The 20,363-nt window shown below is 37.0% G+C and overlaps 2 protein-coding genes across 2 annotated transcripts; both read left to right on the top strand.

The window, feature by feature from the left end:
* Positions 1 to 798: 798 nt before the first annotated feature.
* On the top strand, positions 799 to 10,579 carry wnt8b (wingless-type MMTV integration site family, member 8b). The gene is made up of 6 exons (XM_039671698.2): positions 799 to 1,340; positions 2,326 to 2,359; positions 3,625 to 3,763; positions 4,435 to 4,560; positions 7,287 to 7,429; positions 8,376 to 10,579. The coding sequence occupies exons 1-6, from the start codon at positions 1,270 to 1,272 to the stop codon at positions 8,937 to 8,939; spliced, it is 1,077 nt and encodes a 358-aa protein (XP_039527632.1). The 5' UTR covers positions 799 to 1,269; the 3' UTR covers positions 8,940 to 10,579.
* A 2,379-nt stretch (positions 10,580 to 12,958) lies between these two features.
* hif1an (hypoxia inducible factor 1 subunit alpha inhibitor) lies at positions 12,959 to 20,261 on the top strand. The gene is made up of 8 exons (XM_039672184.2): positions 12,959 to 13,344; positions 14,770 to 15,020; positions 15,623 to 15,771; positions 15,932 to 16,077; positions 16,717 to 16,823; positions 18,857 to 18,920; positions 19,002 to 19,112; positions 19,387 to 20,261. The coding sequence occupies exons 1-8, from the start codon at positions 13,153 to 13,155 to the stop codon at positions 19,441 to 19,443; spliced, it is 1,077 nt and encodes a 358-aa protein (XP_039528118.1). The 5' UTR covers positions 12,959 to 13,152; the 3' UTR covers positions 19,444 to 20,261.
* Positions 20,262 to 20,363: the final 102 nt, after the last annotated feature.

Genomic DNA, 20,363 nt, shown 5'->3' with positions numbered 1-20,363 from the left:
GACCGGATTGTATTTTCATAAATCTTTGTGATAAATGGATGTTTGAACATAAAATAACGATTTTCTATGGACCCCTAAATGAAAAGAAAATAGTTAACCTATTGAAATTGAAATCTGAAAAATGACATTGTTGGTAGGCTACTTTATTTTTATTTATATTTCATCTATGGGGGAAAAATAAAAACTTGCTAGCACATGCTAAAACCACTAAATAAATGTATGCTTATTTACATACGATTTTAAGTTAAAAGTCCATTGCAACATCAATTTACAATTATGAATATATTTTGTATAACATTTTCATTGAGAACATTAATCTACTGGCATTCAAATAGACCAAACCGTAGATTTAGAATATAGCAAATTTGCTTTAAATCATATGAAAGCCTTTCAAAGCCTAATCCAAAAACATCCCTCTGGAATCTCCCAAATAACTTTCCTAATCCTAATTTGCACAAGAGAAGATACGCGGACGTCAAAGAAGCTGAACCTAAAGGTCATGAAGCGTCAGCTAAGAACTAAACTGAGAGAAAAGGTAAAATAACAATTTTATGAAGTCCTCCTGAAAAAACGCAAACACAATTATCCCCCTTATCTATGTTAATTCCAGCTGTTTACCACTCGCGCGCATGGATACATTTAGCATTGTGCCGTTACATAGCTAACACAGTCAGGCTAAACAAAACATTTATTTTTAAATATAATTTTACTGAAATGTAATTTATCAGCCTTTCTATTTAACCGAGTTTCAGCGGATCTAAAATTCTAATCTTCATAAATCTGAATTGCCTATAAATTCCTGCGAACGCTACAAATAACATTAGTCGTTTGATCTAGTAGATAATGTCAGTAATCCCCTGAGTGTTATCAACCACATACTGTATCAGCTCCTTTCATGCTGCTCTTGAAATTGAGTTTTAAGGCACAACCTTAGAGATGCCATCCTGATTTCATATTAATTCACTCCAACTGTTAGCACACAGGGAGCTCTTCCCAGCTATTTGTCCTGGAGGAGCCCAGGGTGCCCTTTTGATCATTTCAATCTCTCTCTGGTACAATAGTTCTGATTGGCTGAACGAGTAAGAAAAGGGAAAATCTTTAATTAAGTAGATAATCTCTTGTTGGGATGAGAGGAGCTCCATTTCAGAACCCCCTTGGCTCACACATGAGACCCCCAGCCTCTGAATTCTGGATGTAGGTTATATAGAGCTCTTGCAGACCCATCTGCTTTCCAAGGTGAAGATAAGTCTGCCAGTCCTCTCTCTCAGGATGTTCATGCATTTGGAGTTTTATTATTACGCTTTCATCCTGATGGCTCACATGAAGTCTTGCTGCAGTTGGTGAGTTCCGCGTTTCATTTTATTTTTGGCTGGCGATTGATTAATTAATTGATTTTATCGAACGATTACATGCTGTGCTAATCTCTGAATTAAAAAAAAAAATCGGGGTTAAACAGAGACTTCAATTGATCAGTTTTCTGTTATTTTCCGTGATAAAGAAGCTTTGAGCCTCGTTTCATTAATTAGCATGCATGAGGAGAAGCGATGTTTTTCTTTTTTTAAACTTACATTGTTATGTATATATATATATATATATATATATATATATATAGCATAGCATAGGGTTCTTTACTCAACTCCAAAGAACCTTATATGCTAAAAAAAGTTTCTATAATGACAAGAAACAACCCTTTACCAGGCTATTATTAATTCATATACTACATTATTCTGCAATATTTTGTAGTTGTAATTAAATTATTGTTTATTAAACTGTTGTAGTAACTTAATAACACATTTAAATCATGCTGATTCTTGGAGGAGAAAAACTGAAATGGCACTCTTCGTGTGATATTGATTAACTACTTAAAATTATTTAAATATATATGTTTTCTAACTCCCATATCTTGAATTTTGTGATCATTCACATGCCTTCATAAATACATTTTAGAGTTTTGATGTTTGTCAATAATATGAAATATTTAATCCGGTAAGGACAAAACAAATGATAATGAATGAACCCAAAAGGTTCCATATAGTACCGTTTTCCTGGTTAGAGAACCCTGAAGGGTTCTTATTATTGAACCCTTAAAAACGCTCCTGAACCTTTTAGGGGTTCCAAATACGTAGCGCTGATAGAACATTTTAAGGTTCTATATAGAACATTTTCTTCTAAGAGTGTACTTTTAATATCAGTATGCCTATTTGTAATTAGATAAACTTATTTAAAAATGTTTAAAAATGATGTTTTATCTATTTGAAGTGTTGAAATTTCAAAGGGAACATATTTTTTTGGGTCATCTGACTTAATGGCTGCTCTATCTTCCAGGTCAGTGAATAATTTCCTGATGACTGGCCCAAAGGTAAGCCACCATGTTTTCATCTGCTTTGCTGATCTTTACCAGAAGAGAAACTTCAAAATGTCGAAATCATTTATGGATGTAGTTAATGTTTGACGGTGACCCCGTGATCACATTGCAAGCAAATGTGGCAAATTAAAAAGATTCGCACACCACCATGGGTGCTTTATTTCTTGAACATGTATCTTTGTGGATTAGGTATTACTTGCTGCTTGGGGTGGACTGGACCATATAGCTTTCACACACTTCAGCTCATTCACAATGTGAAGTTGTGAGGACTTTTTACTGAGTGGCAAGGGAAGGGGCCTTTGGTGGGTGGTCATCATTAGCAACCCAGCCGCCCGTGAGAGCACTTGTGGTGCTGTCTCTTCTAAACCACTTGAGACATATTAGATTGTATGAACCACAGTTTCACAGTCACATAGACCCTTTTTGTTTACTTTTTGTGTGCATTTCTGATCAATCTCTGAGCTTGTATCATTGTGGAACTACAAGAAGAAGAAAAAGCAATCACATTAAACACACACACACACACACACACTTATTCTCTAATGTGTCGTTTTGGTGCTCTTTTTTAAACATGTATTTTAGACCACTGTGGATAACATATATTTAAAACTTGAATATTAGACAGTGAGGCCATTTTTGTGCTTTTTATATTTTTAGGTAACACTTAACTATAAATACTAATTTTTTAACATTAAGTAACGCATTAATTAACTTACTATGATGGATATGTTATTTGTTAATGTTGGTTAATAAAATAAAAATTGTTCATTGTTTGTCATGTTATTTCACAGTGCATTGACTAATGTTACCTGATACAACTTTTGATTTTAATGATACATTAGTAAATGTTAACATTAACTAAGATTAATAAATGCTGTAGAAGAACTGTTAACCCTTAGTTCATGTTAAAAAAAGCTTGAAACCTTATTGTGAAATGTTAACCTAAAAAATCAAAAAGCATGAAAATGTCTCCATTATATCTGTTGTTATATCTCCATTATATATATGATAATTTTACGAATTATGTTAAAGATTTAAATGGATTAAATATTAAATGTAAATATTTCACTATTGTTCCACAGCAACTTTTAAATATAATAATTTAATACATTAACATACAGGTGCATTTTTATATGAATTGTGCATGCTGAGAATAATAATAATAAAAAAAGTATCATTTGTTTTGTTTTTTTTGTAACCACTTCATAGTGAGTGTGTATTTCATCCCAAATCTTTTTGTGTGGTTTGCATTGTTTCAGGCCTACTTGATCTACTCCAGCAGTGTGGCCGCAGGAGCTCAAAGTGGGATTGAAGAGTGCAAGTATCAGTTTGCGTGGGACCGCTGGAACTGCCCGGAGAGGGCTCTTCAGCTCTCCACCCACAGTGGACTCAGAAGCGGTGAGAACTATGACCTTTGTTGATGATCGTTTTATGTATATTGTGCTTTCAGATCTTTAAAAATGCATACATTTTAATAGAATAAAAGTGCAAGTGTGTGTTATGTTTACTGTGTGTTTAGTGACTCAAAGCCCATCTGTATCAATCACAGAAACGGCTCTTAAAACAAACACATTGATCCTGTTTAAACCACAGAGAAGCATCTCCCAATGTTGATGTGCTTGAAAACACTGCATTCTTGAGTCAATTAAACCCGGTCTGTTAATAGGCAAGTAGAAAAGCCACCAAGGGGACATTGTGCATTCGAATGAGTGAGTGAAATGGACGCCCTCTCAAGTCAAAGGGTGTGGGTCAAAGGTTTACTTCAGACTCCTTTCATTAAGCATTCCTTAAGTGCCAAAGAGGGAACCTGTCGCAGTCCAGTGCCGACCCCAGACCGACAATACGTGTATATGAGTGTAGACCAACAGCGCTCCTCTCTGTTCGGTGCAGGGGAAATAGCCATCAAAAGTCAAAAGCCATCCCTATACTCAGATAGATGCTAAGCATCTGAGTAAATCATGATTTATGGTGTTCAGGATGTTAGTAAAAATCACATGCGCTAATGTTGACCAGATAAATAAAATGGCATTTGCACAGAATATTCATTTCAGTGTTGTTTCTAATCACAGCAAACAGAGAAACAGCGTTTTTCCATGCCATCAGCTCTGCTGGAGTCATGTATACGCTCACCAGGAACTGCAGCCTCGGTGACTTTGACAACTGCGGATGTGATGACACCAGGAACGGCCAGCGAGGTGATAAACTACGTCTCAACATAGATGGAAAGTCAATGTTCTGGGTTAAGCATGTTTTTAATGTAGACAATCACTTACTAACCTTTTTTTCTGTAAAGTTATATTCAGTTTTACAACTTTGTTCCTATGAAAATGTAATGGGTAAAACCCTAAAACAACAGACATGATGAGAACAACATCACAGTTCAAATAAAACACAAGTTTTAACAGAAGAATTAAAGGTATAGGTCACCTACAATGTAACAAAACCTGTAAGACTTTTGTTCATCTTTGGAACACAAATGAAGATATTTTTGATGGCCTTTCTGCCCCTCCATTGACAGCTACGCATGAAGAGATCGTTAAACTAATCCAAATGAATTGAGCGGTTAGTCCGATTTTTCTGAAGAGACATGATCGCTTTATAAGATGAACAGATTAAATTTAGGCTTTTATTCACATATACATTTTCACAAACTCACACATCAGTTGTGGTAAACGGACGATCAACCATGTTTGCTTGATGTGTGTGAACCAATGAGCTTCATTCTTGTGTTATGCAGAATGTTTGAGTTTCCGCAACAACCAATGAGGTTTGTTCTCGTGCATCAGGCAGGTTCGTTGAGCTTCCCTGATCAGTTTTTATGTGAATAAAAGCCTAAATTCAATTTGTTCATCATATAAAGTGATCTTCATGAAATTTGGACTAAACCTCTTTTTGGAACGGGTTTAGAACGACATGATAAAAAATCAAATAAATGTAAAATATTGTGTAACTGTTTCATATTGTCATTTTAAAATGTAATTTATTCCTGTGATGGCAAAGCTTCATTTTCAGCATCATTACTCCAGTTTTCTAGACCACGTACCATTGAGAATGAGACGTGGTCTGAAAACCACATGTTCATTTTCTCGTATTTGAGGCGTGGTTTACAAATGGCCAGAGCTGTATTATTGGGTGCTACGAATGTCTATCAAATTTGCCTGTACGCAGCTCATAGCCAATCGTTTCAATGATACCAGATGACATAGAGCGACATAAAATTAGACGAGGAAGAAGACTACGGGTCAGAGATTTAGGAGATTTATGTATACACAAAGCCTGTATCAAAAGGTAACTTTGCGTCCGGTCAGCTGCCAAGATGGTTCCATAGATATAAACAAACTGCTTCGGTGAGTCGCATGTACGCCGTCAACGTCTTGCTGCTCCCTCCCTGTTCTGTGATTGGTCCCCTATCTTGTTCCTGGTGTCCAGGCTGCCTAGCAGAGTGAATAAAATCGTGCTGGCTACCCAGGCTACCAGATTTCAGTTAACATGATCTTTCAGAAATCATTAAAATTTGCTGATTTGGTGCACAAGAAACATTTGTTATTATTATTTTAACCCTAAAACCGTATTCTGGACAAATGTGGGCAAAATAGTTTTGATTTATTTTTAAAAAATACTTCCCTTCATCTGAGCGGTACAAGACTAGGCTACTTTTCCTAAGTTTGCCTCCTGAACACACACAATTTTTTTTTACTCAATTCTACAATGTTAAGTGGGTGAAAAAAACCCTCCTTAATCTTGTATTTGGGTCAAAAATGGACACCCATAGAAATGAATGGGAAAAACTATTCAGAGAATTCTAAAATAAGCCAAAATAAGCCACCAAGTGACAGCAGTCACTTCATCTTTAGGTTTTAGCTCTAAGAACTTATTGGAATGATATATTAATGTAGTTAAAAAAATCAATAAATAAAACTACATAGTAGTTAATTTACATTGAAATAATTTACATTGAAAATATGGTACTTTTTGAAGTAAATAAATTCAAAAATACCCCCAAAATAAATAAAAAAACACACCATAAATGGATAAGCAAAACTTTATCGAAGACAGTGATATAACATTTAGAATAAATAAAAATTAGGATCACACCTGAGTCCTCTGTGCCCACATTTGTCCACAATTGCAGGATTAAGGGCTATAAATTGAATCCGGTTTGAGGGCTACGTAAGATTACATAAAACAAAGTCTGCTTAATATTCTTTTCAGGATTCTTTGATGAATATGCAATTCACAAGAATAGTATTTAATGCATCCCTGAATAAAAGTATTGATTTTTTTTAACAAAGAAAAATCTTACTAACCCCTACTTTTGAAGTGGATAAATATAATTATAGCCTATATAAGCTTCAAATTTTTGCTCTTAAATTTTCCAATAATTGGCCCCACTCATAGTTTTTAAAGGACAATGAACAATGACATTTCTGTTGAAATTTGGACACATGCTGCTGGCCCCGAGAATTTGTGGTTTTTGTGGTTGCACCCCCCCCCCCCCCACCTCCACAATGGTTGCATAGGTGCACAGGAACAATCCTAAAATGCATTAAACTTTAGTTTACAAAGACGTGAAACTCAGCGTGTTCACTGTTATGCTCACACAAAAATCACTGCAAAATATGCTTTCCAACAGGTTTTATCACTCGTGAGTTTCTCGTCTTTGTAAACTAAAGTTTAATGCGTTTTATGGGGCCAGCAGCATGTGTCCAAATTTCAATCTTAACTGTTCATCAGAAACGATCTTAAAACAGGGCTTTAAGTGTAAAATACCGACAAAGGATGGACAAGTGGAAATATTTTTTTTCTGGTAGGCTAATCAATGTTGTGCCATAAATGCAGGAAATGAATTTACAAAAATTAGATGTCACATAAGTAGAAATGTTCAATTTAGTCTAGCAAAAGCATTCTGTTGTCATCACAGGTGGTCAGGGATGGCTATGGGGAGGCTGCAGCGATAACGTAGGATTCGGAGAGGCCATCTCCAAGCAGTTCGTGGACGCACTGGAAACCGGACAGGACGCCCGGGCCGCCATGAACCTGCACAACAACGAAGTAGGACGCAAGGTATATGAAGTCATCTGGGCTGTCTGGGGCCTAAATTTCAGGCATGTCTGTTGGCCACCAACAGCTCGCAGAGTGGCTTTTGAATCATTTTTCAGTGCTTCTAATGATAGCTTACCACCCAAGAGTTTCATTCACAGCCCCGTAAGCAAGGTGCCACTCGTTCTCCCAATAGAGTGTGCGCTGTACCAGAAGGGCCTATTTACAGCCTGTGAATGTCCTTTATGACGAGGCCTTAACTTGAGATTCTTGGGATCAGTGGTGCAAGCTTAATTAGACGACCTAGGGGTCCGCACATTGCAAAGGTTCTGTATTCTGTTGCTTCCCAAATAAGTGTTTAGTTTTATTCTTGCAATAAGGATCTTACATTTATGTTGGTCTTTGTTGTACTTGAGAGAGCCACGGGGATCACAGCCGTGTGGCTCAAGTGCTCTTTGTTTATCCTGTCTGTGCCCCGTCTGCAGGTTTTGTCAATTCATTGGCACCTGGAGCATCATTGTAACTGAAAAAATGTGAAAGAATTCTTTTTCACTTCCTCCTCAATGGACTTGCCACTGGGGCTGCCTATGACAGAAAACATGTTGACAATGGCTATGCAAAATAAATACACCCCTTTCCTGCGCCTAACAATCCAGCTCGATGTGAAACCCTGATTCTGCGTCTTACGCCGCCTGAATGAGAAAAGAGGCGTTCCTTTTTTAAGGACAGCTGTTTGTTTCAGCCGAAGTCAGGAATTCTCGTACGACCACCAAGAAAAGAGAAATCCCCAGACTTGAACTTTGAACCACTTCCTCTTAACTCAGAGTTTCCTTCTGCTTGTTTAAGTGGATGTATAGGGTGCCCATAAAGAGCGCATTGTAGATTTCGACTGATGAGTTCAATCCTAATTAGAATGTTTTGAAACATAGAATGAATGTGTTCTTTAACGTGAGATCCTCTCTTCAACCAGGCAGTGAAAGGAACCATGCAGAGGACGTGCAAGTGCCATGGAGTGTCTGGCAGCTGCACCACTCAGACCTGCTGGCTGCAGTTGCCCGAGTTTCGCGAGGTGGGCAACTACCTAAAGGAGAAGTATCACAGGGCCGTGAAGGTGGACCTGCTCCGTGGCGCGGGCAACAGCGCAGCCAGCCGCGGGGCGATAGCCGAGACCTTCAGCTCCATCTCGCGGAAAGAACTGGTGCACTTGGAGGATTCCCCCGACTACTGCTTGGAGAACCGCACCCTGGGCTTGCCGGGCACCGAGGGCCGTGAGTGCTTGAGGAAGGGCAAGAATCTGAGCAAGTGGGAGAAGCGGAGCTGCAAGCGGCTGTGCGGAGAGTGCGGCCTGGCTGTGGAGGAACGCAGGGCCGAGACCGTGTCCAGCTGCAACTGCAAGTTCCACTGGTGTTGCGCTGTAAAATGCGAGCAGTGCCGCAAAACTGTCACAAAGTACTATTGTGTGAAGAGGGCCAAACGGGTCACGAACGATAGTGCCAGCCGCAGGAAAAGCTACAGGTTGAAGAAGAAGCACTAGAGATCTAGTCCTGGACTGTTCCGCTACGGTGGTCTAGAAGTTAAACAGATGTTTTTGTGCAAAAACAGACTTTAATGGACACCTTCCAGAGCTGATACTTTAAACACATATTTGATCTGTATTATTTCATCTAAGCAATTCAAAAAGACTCCTGTATACATTGTAGGATAGCACTGAACACCGCATCTAACCAATATATAGCACACTAGACTGTGAATAACCTTTTCATTCACCAACAGTGATGTACTTTGATGGATCATTTATTGGAATGATAAATTTTAAAGGAGTTTTGAATTCACGATATACACGCCACTTCTCGAGCTTCCATCAGAATCATTGCTTGTCTGTTTGTTTGTTTTTTGCATTCTGATAATAGTTTTACCCTGATACTGTATATGAACTGTAAATAAGAGGAAGCACTTTGTATATTGTTAATTTATTGCACAGATACTATAGTGCTGTTTTTTTCTATGATAGTTTCTTTCTATGTGTTTTTTTTTTACTTTGCTTTCATAATTAAAATTATGTAATAGGTATCATCTTTTAATGTTTTCATTCATTAATAGGTCAGATGAATGCAATTAACTGAGCCACGTGTTGTTTGTGTAGCAAAACATCCTCTGCTAATTTATTTTGCTCAGAAATAAATGTGATTCGTAATAATAATAATAATAATAATAATAATGACATTTTAAATGTAAAAAAAAAAAAAAAGAAAGACCATATCGTAAATCCCTGGTCCACACACTGTAAAATTAAATTATTTACCGTAGACTGTTGGTCCGACCTAATGATTTCTTTGTCTTGGGCATATATAACCCTTTTCTTTCTGTATTCTTCAGCTTGATGTCACATAACCCTGGGGCAGAGAGACAATGAGAGAGAGCATTTAATTATAGTCTTCCTTCCTTCACGCCTCTCTCAATTTCTTCTTCACAAATGCCTCCTTTTCTGTCTTGGTAATCCTCAAAGCACTCCCAATGCTTTTGCGCTTGGATGTTTCTTTACTGTTTAAGACTAGTTTAATTAACTTTGTTGAGACAGAGGGAAAACATGAACCAAGTCGCCCCACAAATCATCTAGCATCTAATTTTGTATGCTAATCTCCTTTTTCATGCCACCATCTCGGGAGAAAAAAAAAATGTTGGGAAAATTTCATGTAGCCTGTGTTGGGCTTCCTGTGGATGTTTTATTCCAGGCCCACCTATTTGGCTCTTTTCAGTCCTCTAGGGCCTTCCTTTGCTCGATTTAACAATGAATGGCGAGCTAATCAGCTCCCTCGGAAATGCACTGCTGCTGAAGACGCTAATCCCTCTCTCCTCCTCCATCAATGGGCTGTCGCCTTCAAAAGGACTTTGGGAAAAGGCTTTGCATGGATTCACACTGTTTGCTGAATAGAAGTTAGTTCAAGTATTGTACCCAAACAAGTAGGGTTTATAAACAAATACTTGCCAGCTACCGTCCCATCTGTAGAAGTGCCAACCCTACAGTAAAACACAGAGACAAAACTGTGGCTCTTTAAAAGTTGTCCAAAAAAAAAATCCTGAATTCAGTCTTTTTTTATTGGTGATAGCTTTTCCTGATGCGCACCTCATTGACATCTTATTTACGAAAATAAAGTTCAAAAATACTCTCCTTGACACCTTGCTAATTTTGAGTTGAAGCTAAATCCCTCCTACAATTTACACCATGTCATTTGTTAGGTTAGGCAGTAAGAGCAACTCACTGTTTTACGTGTATTTTCATATTCACATTAAAATTTCACTTAATCTTTAAAGTAATTAAAGTAAAGTTAGCATAAATAATCAAGGACTGGAAACAGCCAATAAATACCTACAGTATTTTATATAGTCTATTTGTTCAGATCTGTCCCCTTAGAAAAATTGCATGCAAATCATAAACTCAACTTGTTCCTCTTGCCAAGCTATGATATCAAATACAAAATAAGAGGAAGTAAATCTCAAAATTAGCCAAGCTAAGTGATAAAATGGCCCAAAGGCATGGTTTAAAAATCAAGCCCCAGTTGATTCAACCTTAAACCCTACTGCTAAACTTCCGTTTTTTATTTGTTCACATGAAAGCAGGGTCATGACTGGAAGGTTGGCCTTGCCATGGATGATTTGCAGTGGGGCTTGAGTTTGAGGTGGCTGAGAGTGAGGTGACGCACTGGAAGAGAACAAGATTAGTCTTTGTCATGTTTGGCATGTACCATGTCAGCTTGGTTGTCAGTTTGAATTCTGAGATGTACTCAGTGACAGTTTTATGTAGAAATGTGTGCATTGCTACTATTAATAAATATCTATTACAAATATATATATATTTTTATATTGTAATATAAGGATTATATGAAAAAAATATCCTGCTTATGCAATGTTGCACTTGATGTGTTGAGAATGATATGCAGAGTGGCTTTTGTGCATATAGCCTACTCTCTCAGCTCACTTAAATGATGAAGCAATCCATAGAAATTGGGAAAATTACATTTAATGGCTCTGAGAAACCTTGACTAATAGGATTTAAGACTTAAGACATCTGGGGGAAGAACACTAAGAGGTGGCTAAGGTCAGCATGGGTGTGTGTGAGGTGGTGGGTGGGAAAGCACTATTTGTCTTCTCCCTTTGACATTTCCCTAGTTGTGTACACCAGTTGGTTCACATGACTTCCAGATTAAAGATTATACCCCAAAATCACAGCTAAAATATTTAAAGCTTTATCATGGGGAGTTATTTGATACCTATTGCTAATGTTGTCAGCTATTCACACAAGGATAGCACAGTTGTTGTTTTTAAATATCTGTCTTTGCAGATGCATGAAAACATTTATTTGTATTAACAGGTGCACTTTGAGAAATATTTGTGTTTGGCATAATAGTTCCATCTGCTGGTGAACTAATGATTGCCACTAACAAGATTGCTAGTTCATAAAGGCTAGCTATAGGCCCTCCTGTCCCAGTAGAACCCAAGGCAGTTACAAGTACCCAATACACCAAAAATTATAAAAAGTAGTATTAAATTGAATTATAAAGTTTACTCAATTAAATATTAATCTTCACATGACGATGGGGATAAAGAAAGAGTTTGTTCTGCCACAGAGAGGCCTAACGTTACATGTTAATATTATGTGCAGCAAATAATCTACACATTCACATTTCTATGTGGCGTAGCCTAGAATCTAACTTTATATCTAAATGGAAATTCTCATCAACCCCCCCCCCCCCCCCCCCCAAACGATTCTGTAGAACATGTTTAGAACTATGATGTAATTCTAATGTAGGGGAGACCAGGGACAGTTGTAACACTTTTTGCAATTTTTAGCAATACATCAAAAACCATTTATACTGGAATATCCAATTTGTTATATTATAAACTTTTATTGATATTATTTTTTATCTTTTATTTTATTGAAACGGAAAACCCAAACTTTCCCTCATTTCAGGGTTAACCTACTTTTCGTTTCACTTAACCTGCTTTCTGAAACTGGCCCCTGGTTGGATTGGTTTGATTTTGTCAACTCGAAACACATCCTGCAACGCTGAGCTGTTCAACTACCATCATGGTACAAGCCCAGGCTAACCAAAATGAACCTAGAATATTCTTTCCCATCACCGACCACCACGCTGTCAAATATCCCCATCTACTGTTCGATTTGCAGCTCTGCTTCTGCACTTTTTTCTTTCGATTAATAATCTTTGATTTGGATGGCAAGTCTTATATGGGACAGTGAGATATTTTATTTATTTATTGTTTTGTTTAATTAAAGGGTAAATATAATGAAAAGATATTTAACAGATCTTCTATTTCAATAAACATAACTTACAGCTTTCAGGACTAATTGATTCTGGTTTTAAAAAATAGATCAGCGAACAACAACTGTTGGAAACACCGTGGTATTGAGTTATATTTTTGTAATGACTGACATTTTTGTTACATGTTTTTTGCTCATTCGTACATCCGGCGTCCAACGGTTTAGCGACTTTTACTTTGAAAAAAACAAGAAAAAAAAAACACTTCCGGTGGGAAACATCATCAATATTTCTGGTTTCACTCTGCTTGTATGACTGCTCGGGTCGCCCTCGTTTGTTCGTGCTTCGGCGGGGTGTGTGAAAGCCCAGGAGCGGTTTTTGCGCTCGCTGCTCCTCTTTCATCTCAACGGCTGTGCCGGTTAGCCTCGTGCAGCTTCATTGTGAAGTAAACACAATCCGCAGGCGGAGGACATGGCAGCCGCGACCGTGGCTGGAGCGGACTCAGCGGAGACCGATGGAGCTGCCGCCCCCGCCGTCGCCTTCACGGATCTACGCGACTCAGGCTGGAATGAATCGCAGTTTCGACAATATACTTTCCCAACCCGACCGATACCACGACTATCCCATACGGATCCGCGTGCCGAGGTCCTCATCAATAACGAGGTATGTTGGCAAATTTACCCTGCATCGAGTTAGAAAGCGGCAGATGTAACTTACGTTAGGAACGGAGAGCTGCAACTCATTTTGTGGGTGCAAGGTGCACTAACGTAATACGAAAGGATGATCTAACGTTAATCAAAATCAAGCAGTAACGTTAGACTATTAAACGTCATTGTCTTACATAAAGTCTTACGTTGTGCTGAAACTCTTTGATGAGTTTGGTAAGATTCAGTAAGTTAACCTTACTCCACACCCCAATAAAGTGGACAAATGATCAGTTATTAAAAAAAATAAATAAATAAAAAATATCAGATATTGCAAATATTGGTAGTATATTATTTAAATCTTGACATTTATTTAACAGATAATTGTATGTAATTTCTGCTAATGTGATAAGTTTCATGTAATTTTTTGCAATAAATGCAAATAACTTATTTACATTTTGGCTATATTATATTTAGCACAGTTGCTCCAATGACTCAGTGATGGGGCAAAAATATAAAATTCAATAGGAAGAGCATAATCATAATAACGTTAGTGTTTTTTACATGGCTTAGGGAGGGGTTCTTGCACCAAACAGAAAGAAAAAGTATGAGATAAAAATCCCTTATCTAAATTATTGTATAATCAAAGTCTTACTCTATTCGCTAAGAACTAACTTACTGTGGCAGTCAGTTAAAATGAGACCAGTCAAAGCACGTTGTTGATGTTGTGTTGTTGATGCACGATGTCTCGTGTAAACAGTGTCATTGGACTATTGTAGCTGTGCATGAGTCCGTACGTATACACACACACACACACACACACACACACACACACACACAATTTTAATCAGATCTTTAATTAGATCTTAATTTTAATCAGAATCAGATCAATTTTAATACTTATCTGACTTAATCATTAGTCCAATATTAAGTTGTTTAATAATATTTAATACCATGTACATAGTAGATTGCAGTGTATACTTAAAAGTGGATGTCGATGCATGCTGGTTTGTTTTGTTAGTTTAGCGGTCGTCTGGTGTAGTTGCAGCCGAGGGCGAGAGCAGCGTACCCGCGCGCGTGCTGGAACAGTGTACGTTCTCCTAGTCACGTAGCACTTGTCACTTTTTTATGGTGCGGCTGTGTCAAATAAACGCCGAGCGTTGGCGGGGGTCGCTACACGACCCGGGCAGTATTTTTTTTGCAGTTCTGTTTAAATCATTAGCGGTTCTGTTTAAGATCTAGACTGAATATTTGCTCTTAAATGTTAACATGAGTGTGGAAGTGTGTTTGGTGATTTTGTCTACAGAATAATAAAGCTGCTAATGACCCACGTCACCCACCCAACTGAGAATAACGCGTCATTCATATGTTGTTTACACGAAGTAGTTTTAAAATATGTTATTTTGTGTAAAAACTTTTTTATGATTTCATTTTTCTTTTGTAGGAACCTGTTGTATTAACAGACACTGGTTTAGTATATCCTGCTCTAAAATGGGACATACCCTACTTGCAAGAGAACATTGGAAATGGGGACTTCTCTGTTTACACAGCAGAAAATCACAAATTCTTGTATTATGATGAGAAGAAAATGGCAAATTTTAAAGACTTTGTTCCCAAATCTCATCGACTAGAGATGAAATTTTCAGAGTTTGTGGACAAGATGCATCAAACAGAAGAACAAGGTGGAGCAGAGAGGTATGTTAATGTGATTTGCATTAATGTACCTGATATGCATGTTCATAACTGCTGGCTGAGGTAAAAAAAAAAAAAAAATCTACAAAACTGTATACAGTGATTTATAACTGGTTTTGTCATTATAAAAAATATTGCTTGCTTTCTTTATCCTTTCACAGCTAAACTATCCCTTTACCATTGAATAGTTGTATATTTGTGTACATTTCTTTAAAATTTACTTTGACTGCAAATTTTTGATCTATTTATAATAGCATAAACAGTTGAAGTGTGACACTGTGGAAAAGTGTTGAGTGCATGAAATCCAATCGAGGAAATGAAATTGCTTGGCTCTATGACTAAGCAGTTTATTCTGCCAACTGGTGTCCAGTCCATAACGCTGACCATTTGATACTTTGGTGGCTTTTTATTCCTATATCATTTGCGATCATATTGTTTCTGTTTCTAGACCTTTAAACTGTTGACCTTACTTGATAAATATTAAGCAAGTTCAGGTAGATATTAACTTAAAAATCTTCTAAAGAGGATAGAATTGCGTTCTAAAGTATCATTTGATTTAATTTGACATTTTTAGATGTGAAATGACTTTATTCTTTAATTTGTAGAGTGTACTTGCAACAAACGCTAAATGATACAGTAGGCCGAAAAATTGTGGTGGATTTCCTTGGATTCAATTGGAACTGGATTAACAAACAGCAATCTAAACGAAACTGGGGACCGCTGACCTCGAATTTGCTGCTCATAGGCATGGAAGGTACAGTTTCAGTGCATCTTTTTCTATATCCAAATTTTTAGGATTATTAATTGTAATAGTAAAATAAAATGTTGATTTGCCATTCTAAAATTGGTGGTGGGGTGACTGTCATAGCAGTTTTGTTTATTTGTTTGTTTCTTCTCTTAAAATATCATGCCAGGCAATGTGACACCAGCACACTATGATGAGCAACAGAATTTCTTTGCACAAATCAAAGGACATAAGAGATGCATCCTCTTTCCTCCAGATCAGTTTGACTGCCTTTATCCTTACCCAGTTCATCATCCATGTGACAGACAGAGTCAGGTATTATATGTTTGATGACACCCAATGGTTCTCAAATTTTGGTATGGGACTTGACTCCGCGAGTTTGCATATAAATTGTACAAAAACACATCATGTTTTGTTGCAATATTAATATAGCTTTATGTGTCTCTACTACTCTATAGACCATATTGTACTTTGCACTGACATTATATCTTGTTAATACAAAAAAATATTGTATTCATCTGTTTTAGTCACATTACATTTTCCACTCATTTATGACCATTAGTGGGGCAAAGTGATGGTGTTGAAAAAAAATTATTAACATAATTATTTATTTTAATTTATAATTATTTATTTTATAATTATTTTATTTATAATATCAAGAAAAAATATTGCTAATTGAATCCAACCTTTTTTTAAAATCTTTTTTTAATATATTTTTTACATTTATTTTTACAGATGTGAAGTTAACACAAACCCTACGAAATGCAACATTTACTGACATTTATATATTTAATCCACAATCTTTGTCCCTATGTAGTGCTGTTATATATGAATGTAGATTGTTGTTGGCCTGAAAAGTTTGAGAAGCCACTTGCTGAAAAACTTGAAACTCTTTTTAGACTAACAATAATGTAAGCAAATAAGTGAAATGTTTTTTCTTCTTTGCATTCAAAGGTTGATTTTGAAAATCCTGATTATGACAAGTTTCCTAATTTCAAAAATGCTGTTGGATATGAGGCTGTTGTGGGACCAGGCGATGTCTTGTACATCCCAATGTATTGGTAAGATTGTTTTCAAATACATAGAACAGGTTAATTACCAAATATCACTTTATTCTGAAGTGTGTAGTTACACCAGCCCGGGACTGTCTGTTTGACCAGCCAAAGGCAGACGGGGAGAGTGTTTGGAAATGCTGTTAGGAAATAGGAATAATATATATATATATATATAGCCATTTCTGTTCAGTGGTGTTATGGTGCAGAAATGACACACTTAGGTTTTGCGTGGCTCGTTCGTCAAGCCTCATGGGCTGCTGACTTAGTTTCAAGTCTGTGAGAGTGAATCAGCCATGACGGCTTCCTCTTCCAACTCCTTGCTCCCCCTAGTCACTGGAGGGCAAAATGATGCCAAGCTGCAGTGTAATTCTACAGTCTATACTTTTTGCTCATGGCTGCCCATGAGTGTGAACATCTTGCCTCTTATTTTAACCTAGTGTCACAGAAGGGCCTCCATTTGAATTAGGGGAAAAACATAGAATGTTGTACAATTCTCCAAATGTTCTTGTCTGTATATCTGTACTCTGACCGGGCACATGGGCAAAGAGTGGTGCACTGGGCGTTGTGCTGCATATGGTGTTTAAAGAAAAATCAAGCACATGCTACAAAACTTGTTGCTCTGTAAAGGTTTAAGTCTCTAAAAGACAGGTTTTCATTAGCTTTGTTAAAGTGCAGTTGATTTGTATAAATTGCTTTTTGGCACTATAGAAGACAGGAGTCTTTAAAGGACAACTCCGGCGCAAAATGAACCTTTGGTCTAATTGCACATTGTTACCTATTCAACCGTTATCTGAGATTTTTTTTCATGATTGCCGAATCTAAATAGTTTTATCTATTAAAACAGTTTAGCCTATAATGCTAGTATAACGCTAGTCTATAGGGCATAGAGTAATGACAAATAAAAATCGCTTTTTATTACCACTAACAAGGCTCAAAATAGCCCCACAGTAACACGGTAGCACAATAAGGATCCCTACATGCAAAACGAAGCATTGAGAACTTTGTCAGTGTCCATACAGTTTAATAAGAAGATATTTTATACACACAATCAACTTCACGAATACAGGAAGAAGCCATCTTTAAAATATAGTCTCTACCAGTCGATCTACGAATGCTGATCCAAGTGCGCTGAACTGTGCAGAATCTTATATGGTCCATTGTTTCCGGAAGAAACACAAACACGAACCATTTTCTTCTCTTTAATATGTACATGTTGCCTACTGTTCGCGCTCACATTATCACTTTATTCACATCTCACCAGCGCACTTGGATCGGCGTTTGTAGATCGACTGGTAGAGACTATTTTTCAAAGATGGCTTCTTCCTGTATTCGCAAAGTTGACTGTGTGTATAAAATATCTTCTTATTAAACTGTATGGACACTGACAAAGTTCTCAATGCTTCGGTTTGAATGTATGGATCCTTATTGTGCTACCGTGTTACTGTGGGGCTATTTTGAGCCTTGTTAGTGGTAATAAAAAGCGATTTTTATTTGTCATTACTCTATGCCCTATATACTAGCATTATACTAGCATTATAGGCTAAACTGTTTTTATAGATAAAACTATTTACATTCGGCAATCATGAAAAAAAATCTCAGATAACGGTTGAATAGGTAACAATGTGTAATTAGACCAAAGGTTCATTTTGCGCCGGAGTTGTCCTTTAAATGTGCGCAGAGCAACAAGCTTTAGTCTTGTACTATGTGATTGTCATAAGTGACTTTGTCTATGGGTTAAGTTGCAGGTGTGCCTGAAAATGGTTACATTGAGAGCTGAACTGTTTCTAGTTTAACTTTCCTCCTGGCTGTGTGCTCGTATCTAAATTGCCTGTCATAAATAGCTATTGAATGTTATTTTGTAATTGAAGATTTTTTTTTTTATGTGTTCAATGATATCTGTATCATTGTGTATCAATGATAGTCTGAGATATCGCTGATGCCTTTGATGAAATCAGTAACAATAATTGGCTCGTTTTCCCAAATTTTTTTCGATTTATTTAATTTTGCTCAATAAATGTCTGCATTTTTGTTGTGTAAAGGTGGCATCACATTGAATCCCTGTTAAATGGAGGAGTGACCGTCACTGTGAACTTCTGGTACAAGGTATGCTTTATGCTTTAGTCTTGTTTACATACATGATATATATTTGCACAAATCAACCAGTATTAAACAAAATATTTCAAGGGGACACCCACTCCGAAGAGGATAGAGTACCCTTTGAAAGCTCATCAGAAGGTGGCCATAATGAGGAACATAGAGAAGATGTTGGGAGAGGCCTTGGGGGACCCACACGAGGTACAGAAAAGTAGAACAGTCAATCATAGCCTTTTCTGTTTTTAGGTCCTCAGACATGAATTATGCATTAAGGAATTCCCTGTGTATAATGACCTTGACAATAACCCAATTACAAGTATATTTGTGGCTAACCTGCTTTAGACCTAAATCAAGTTGTGCATGCCTACATTTGACTGACTAGAGCAGAAAATGAATAACCTTTTTCTTCTTTAATAGTTTAGCATATATTTGTTCACAGAATACATTTATATAGGCCATTCTCTGTTTTCAACAGGTTGGTCCATTGCTGAACATGATGATCAAGGGCAGATATGATCATGGACTGAGTTAATGGCCTGGGCTGAAGCCTCTTAGTGTGCTGCTAAGATGGTCTGTTAATATGTATGTGTGGATTTGAGTATATGCTTGTGTGTACATTCAGACTGTTGAAATGCCAGTGCATGGCAGTATTTTGGCAGTATAAAGACTTCTGCCTTTTGTCTGCTTCCGTTTACTGGACCCAATATTGCTAGTTCTGTGTTGGTGTAAGAAGAAAACCACTGGTGAGAAATTGATTGATTTTCTCCTTACAAAGAGTCCTTAAATCCATATGTGTGCAGCATTGCGACTAATGCATTAGCAGAGCCTGTAAAGCACTTTTACACCACCCAGAGCGCTTGTTGTCAGGTTTTGTCCCATGTTGGGACAAAGAAGGTGGCATATTTCATGACTTAACTCCTGTGGCTCTGAGTCCACATAGTAAAACTGTCAGAGTGCCTCGAGCACATCCGCAGAAGAGGATGATTTGCAACTTGAAACCTACCATCGGTTCATTGACGGGTTTAAACTGTTAATGTGATGGTGTTTTGTGTGTTTGCTTTTGAATTTGATCTCATGACTTCAATGTTTCAGCCACAATATGTTTTTAAAACAAGGGACTTCTCATCCTTTTGTAGCCGACTCACTGAATTAAATTTTTGCATTTGTAAATGCATTTTCTTTTGTTTTCGTTTGTGTACATTAAGGCAAATGTTTTAGTTTCTTGGTGTTATATTTTTTTTAATGTAACATGGTACAATTTCAGTAAGGATTGTGATTCAGAACAAACTACACTTGCCAGGTGTTAACTGTCTCCATGAATTGTAATGAAATAAAAGTTTTTGAATGGTTTGATCTTTTTTTTTTTTTTTTTTTTAATTGCAGCTACTATTGTCATTATTACAGGTTTTGTTAATGTGAGTGTGCTAAAAGCTGAAATTGATTTACATTATA

The sequence above is a fragment of the Pimephales promelas genome, chromosome 11, assembly GCF_988280905.1.
Source record: "Pimephales promelas chromosome 11, fPimPro1.hap1.1, whole genome shotgun sequence".
NCBI classification, from domain to species: Eukaryota; Metazoa; Chordata; class Actinopteri; order Cypriniformes; family Leuciscidae; genus Pimephales; species Pimephales promelas.
This window is presented reverse-complemented; position numbering and strand designations above follow the sequence as displayed.

Excerpts from the sequence above, each read along its gene's own strand:
- wnt8b (XM_039671698.2), top strand. The coding sequence starts at position 1,270 with ATGTTCATGCATTTGGAGTTTTATTATTACGCTTTCATCCTGATGGCT. Across the intron at positions 3,764-4,434 it reads CCACAGTGGACTCAGAAGCG|CAAACAGAGAAACAGCGTTT; the intron begins GTGAGAACTATG and ends TTCTAATCACAG. Across the intron at positions 4,561-7,286 it reads CACCAGGAACGGCCAGCGAG|GTGGTCAGGGATGGCTATGG; the intron begins GTGATAAACTAC and ends TTGTCATCACAG.
- hif1an (XM_039672184.2), top strand. The coding sequence starts at position 13,153 with ATGGCAGCCGCGACCGTGGCTGGAGCGGACTCAGCGGAGACCGATGGA. Across the intron at positions 13,345-14,769 it reads AGGTCCTCATCAATAACGAG|GAACCTGTTGTATTAACAGA; the intron begins GTATGTTGGCAA and ends TTTCTTTTGTAG. Across the intron at positions 16,824-18,856 it reads TTGTACATCCCAATGTATTG|GTGGCATCACATTGAATCCC; the intron begins GTAAGATTGTTT and ends TGTTGTGTAAAG.